The 4,598-nt window shown below is 37.1% G+C and overlaps 2 protein-coding genes across 2 annotated transcripts in view; both read left to right on the top strand.

The window, feature by feature from the left end:
- Window positions 1–1,134, top strand: part of rps15 (ribosomal protein S15) — a 5,732-nt gene extending 4,598 nt beyond the window's left edge. Inside the window, exon 4 of the mRNA XM_037681516.1 lies at window positions 970–1,134. Within this exon, the coding sequence (XP_037537444.1) occupies window positions 970–1,083 (114 nt within the window). The 3' untranslated portion in view covers window positions 1,084–1,134. The remainder of the gene's footprint in view (window positions 1–969) is intronic.
- Window positions 1,135–1,514: 380 nt separating this feature from the next.
- LOC119414426 (dipeptidyl peptidase 9) overlaps window positions 1,515–4,598 on the top strand; it is a 30,717-nt gene continuing 27,633 nt past the window's right edge. Inside the window, exons 1-4 of the mRNA XM_037681518.1 lie at window positions 1,515–1,648; window positions 2,670–2,762; window positions 2,897–3,135; window positions 3,323–3,435. Of these exons, the coding sequence (XP_037537446.1) occupies window positions 2,707–2,762; window positions 2,897–3,135; window positions 3,323–3,435 (408 nt within the window). The 5' untranslated portion in view covers window positions 1,515–1,648; window positions 2,670–2,706. The remainder of the gene's footprint in view (window positions 1,649–2,669; window positions 2,763–2,896; window positions 3,136–3,322; window positions 3,436–4,598) is intronic.

Genomic DNA, 4,598 nt, shown 5'->3' on the forward strand with positions numbered 1-4,598 from the left:
GCACGCCGCCCCCCACCCCCCCCCCCCCCCCCCCCCCCCCCCCCCCCCGTCAAAACAACTTCCAGCACTAACGTAACAGTGCTCAATACAGACACTAGCTAAGAAGCTACAGAGGTCCTGCTCTGCTTCTCTTAAAACACCCCTTCCATCAACAAATCCCCGAAGACGTGAGCGCACCCTGTCAAAGCAGTTGACCCAGGAGAGACTGATCTAGACCCTTAAAGTCTTCAGGATCTTTATATACTGCTTTTATATTGGAGTTGCTAAAAGTCTTCAGTGATGACGATTTTATTTAAGCACGTATCGTAACGGTACTTGGCCATCTCAGTTGGGTTATGTATGAAAAACTACTTAAAAAATATATTTTTTGCAATCATCACTAAACAGCTGTCAAAGTTGCTTGTTTCAAAGTTTTATTCTCAAATTCTTTTTTTCGGTAATCATTTTCCAGGACAGTATTTTTGGAAGTTGTAATTGTGCTCACAATCTTAAACCATTTTTTAGAAATAAAAATAAAATTGCCATTGAGTACAGAAAATATTGGTTGATGTATTCTCTTCCTTGTAAACCAAGATCATTTCCTCACTGAGACAAATGTATGTGGATATTTTGTTTCCTTTTAAAGCAACAAGAATTCCAGTAAATGTTAACTTTAAATGATTTATTTTTACTTTACTGTCTCCCATACATGAGCACACTAAACACGTTTTCATGTTATTTCAAAATGACTTATGAAGATCAGTTCTTTTTGTTTTAGCAGTTTTCTACTACCTGAATTAATTAATAATAGCTATAAACTCCCTACGTTTTAGTCACAGGTTGTGTTCACTTTGATTTTAAATGTTACATTTCTGTCTTTTGTCTTTAAAGTCCTCATTCCATCTGCTTTGGTTTTCTGTAGATTGTTTTTTTTTCTACCATTTACAATTTATTTTGTGTACTTACTGAGTATTTTTGTATATTCCACAGCCTGAGATGTGTGGTCACTACTTGGGAGAGTTTTCCATCACCTACAAACCAGTCAAGCACGGTCGCCCTGGTATCGGAGCCACACACTCTTCTCGTTTCATCCCTCTGAAGTAAAATGGCTGTATCGTTTGTATAAATAAATAAAAAATTGGAGTTTCCATTCAACTTGGCTGTCTAGTGTCTTTTTATTTAATTCAAATGAAGGCGAGTTGTACTGAAAGGCGTACTATGAAAACTACGTATTACAGTACATGTTGGTGCATTGGATGTATAATACATTTTGAGATGTTTTGTCAAAATATGTGAATACCTAAAAAATAATTTGGAAATGAGTTGCACATTGATTTGTTGCCTAAATTACAACTAGGAGTGAGTGTAACCAGTTCTGAAAGTAAATGAAAAGTTTTGGGTATCAAAGGCTGAAATGCATTAAAGTGTAATTTTATTAAACAATTGTGATTTTCTAAGGACAGTTTGCATCACATCCTACCAATAACTGGCGGTGCGCCTGTGTAAAAGTACCGGTGTGTACACGATCTGAACGAAAGTTCCGACCCCATCTGAGAGCCAGCTGCTTCGTGTTGCCGTTTTCAGCCATGGATTCAACGTTTAGCAGCCACAGTATCCGTTTAACGACAAGCAAATAAACATCACACGGTGTAAGAACGAAGCCGAACAGGTAAGTGGTATTTGTTAATCGAGCTTGTGTGTCTATTCCGCCTCTGTCACAATCTGGTTTTTAAAACCAGCTGCCGCTACTTGGCGGCTACCTAGCTAGGAGCTAACAAGTTAGCTTGAGACGAAAATGACAGGAGGTTTAGCCCTGTCAAAACACCGAAAGGAGATTATAATCAACGAAGGTGTAATGAAGACAAGCTGCTAACAGTTTTGGCTTTCACTAGCTGCCATCAGACGTACGTAAATCGTAGTGGTTTCGAAAATGATTCCCTAAATGATTTAGCTTGTATTAACTGAAGAGTTGCAATCCGAGAACAAAGCTCCATCAGAGCAGCTCGCTTGAACTAATGGCACCGGTATTTACTGTGTCCCTCGGTTCTTACGACCCTCTGCGTTTAGCTCATGCGGAGCGGGTATTAAAAAGAGCCAAATGAGCTCATGTTACGTGTTTTAGGTTGTGTTGAAATGTAATGTTCAGAAACATTACAAAAACACTTCCTCTGTTCGCACACACTTTTAGCTTTCACCGGAGCCCAGCTGAACCCAAACATCAGCCAGGACCACCATCAAACCCACATATAATTTAATTATAATCCAAACATCAGCCAGGACCACCATCAAACCCACATATAATTTAATTATAATCCAAACATCAGCCAGGACCACCATCAAACCCACATATAATTTAATTATAATCCAAACGATCCATGCTCTGATCACAACCTGTCCCCAGGTAACGGAGGACTCGGTCTGTTTACTGTGAGCTCATTTCCAGGCAAACATTTCAGCTGCTTCAGGACGAGGCTGTTGCAGCTGAAGGTCTGATTTTATGGATACTCATTTGTTGGATGCAAATACAATAGTTATAAAAATAAAAAAAAACTGCAGGTATAGTATTCCCATATATCTGGATTCTACTTGTATCATCTGTTTTGTGTTGCCAAAAATAAGAAGGTGAACTTACGAGAATGTTTTGATTACATTATATTTAATATAAATATGTAACGTGTGCATTTTAATAGGTCATACTGAATTGCAGTCAGGTGTGCTGGCCAATGAATGCAAAGTGTCAAGAAGATCAAACTTTGTAACAAAAAAGAGGGCATCTGGAAAAGGTACAGCATCTGTCACCTGAACTGTTTTCATGCTCAATTAGTTGTCTGAAAACTATTTTCATCAATTATTTATTAAAGAGTGCAGAAATGCTCCTGTCCACAACTTATTCAGTGTTTGTAACGTCACCACCCAGTTGTATAACTGTGAGCACGATGGCCGTGGATGGACTTTCGGACAGCACTGAGGTGGTAGAGATGGAGGACGTGCCACCTCAGTTCTTTGTGGAGAAACATTCTTGGGAGGGTCTCCGAGACATCATCCACTGCAGCAGGAAATACTCGGGTATGATTGCCAACAAGGCCCCCCACGACTTCCAGTTTGTGCAGAAAGCAGAGGAGAATGGACCCCACTCCCACCGGCTGTACTACCTTGGTAAGTTGGTTCTTGCTCCATGAAAATCCTCAAAATAAAATACTCCTATTTTTTTTTTTTGCTTGCTGTGTTTTGCTGCCAATTTCTCTTGATTAATAAAATGTTTCTGTAAAACGTGTTCTTGTGCAGCACTCGGCACTAGATTTATGCTTGTTTTGGTTGAAACATTTTTCTGTGTGTTTACCAGGAATGCCTTATGGAAGCAGAGAGAATTCATTACTCTACTCAGAAATCCCCAAAAAGATCCGGAAAGAGGCCCTCTTAGTGTTGTCATGGAAACAGATGCTGGATCACTTCCAGGTAACCTGCCAAAGTGCTCCCCCGTCCAAAGATGTTCTTTTCAATCTTTATTTTTTTCATTCATTCAGCCTTTATTTAGCAAAGCATCTACTTTTATAGTTAATTTGTTTTTAGAATAGAAGATAATTAAAAAGGGTTTTAGTTTCTAAACTGAGATATTTACAGAAAAAAATTCATAATTTTTTTTTTCAAATTAAGTAAAATTGTTCCTACTTTTATTTTAATATAACGTGTACTTAGATATACTAAACAATTATGTGATTATTGAAAGGGATTTATTTTATTTGTTATTTATTTATATAACATTTTCTGTGTAAATTTCATCGTAAGATTCATGCATACAAAATATAAAACAAATAAGAATATGTTGTTTTTTATTTATTTTATTTACAATGACGGACAAAAAATATTTAATACAATTAGTATAAAGTATTCAACAAAAGATTAATGAAAATTTGTCATTTAAAAAATAATAAGAATGAAACAGTATTACGGGCCTCCGTTAGTGAATATTTAAAAGTAATTAAATCAAAGTACTCATAGAAAATTTGAAGAAAAACAGAAACTGAATAACATAAAACCACTAAAAATCAAATCAAACGGCAGTTAATTAAAATCCACAACAAAATGCCAGTAAAAATTGTAGTCCACAGAAATAAGTATACAAAATATATAAATACAACTTCAAATGTATATGTACAGTATATAAACACAAATGGTAATGTGAAAAAGTGTACTGTTACTGATTCTTAAGACATGGAGGAAGGTGCTGCACTGAAGTACATGAAGAATGATAAAACTGATGAGTCATCCCATGAAAACATGGGAGAGTTGCTGAAGCCTGATGAAGTCAGATGATCAGTGAGAGCAAGATGACTTCAGGATGTCTTTGTGATGACTTCGTCATGACTTCAGGATGACTTCAGGATGACATCATGATGACTTTGTGATGACTTCAGGATGACTTCAGGATGACATCATGATGACTTTGTGATGACTTCATGGTGACGTCGTGATGACATCATGATGACTTCAGGATGACTTCATGATGACTTCAGGATGACATCATGATGACTCATGATGACTCATGATGACTTCAGGATGACATCATGATGACTCATGAAGTCATCATGATGACATCATGATGACTTCGTGCTGACTTC

Source organism: Nematolebias whitei, chromosome 9 (assembly GCF_014905685.2).
Source record: "Nematolebias whitei isolate Nwh7 chromosome 9, NemWhi1, whole genome shotgun sequence".
NCBI lineage: Eukaryota > Metazoa > Chordata > Actinopteri > Cyprinodontiformes > Rivulidae > Nematolebias > Nematolebias whitei.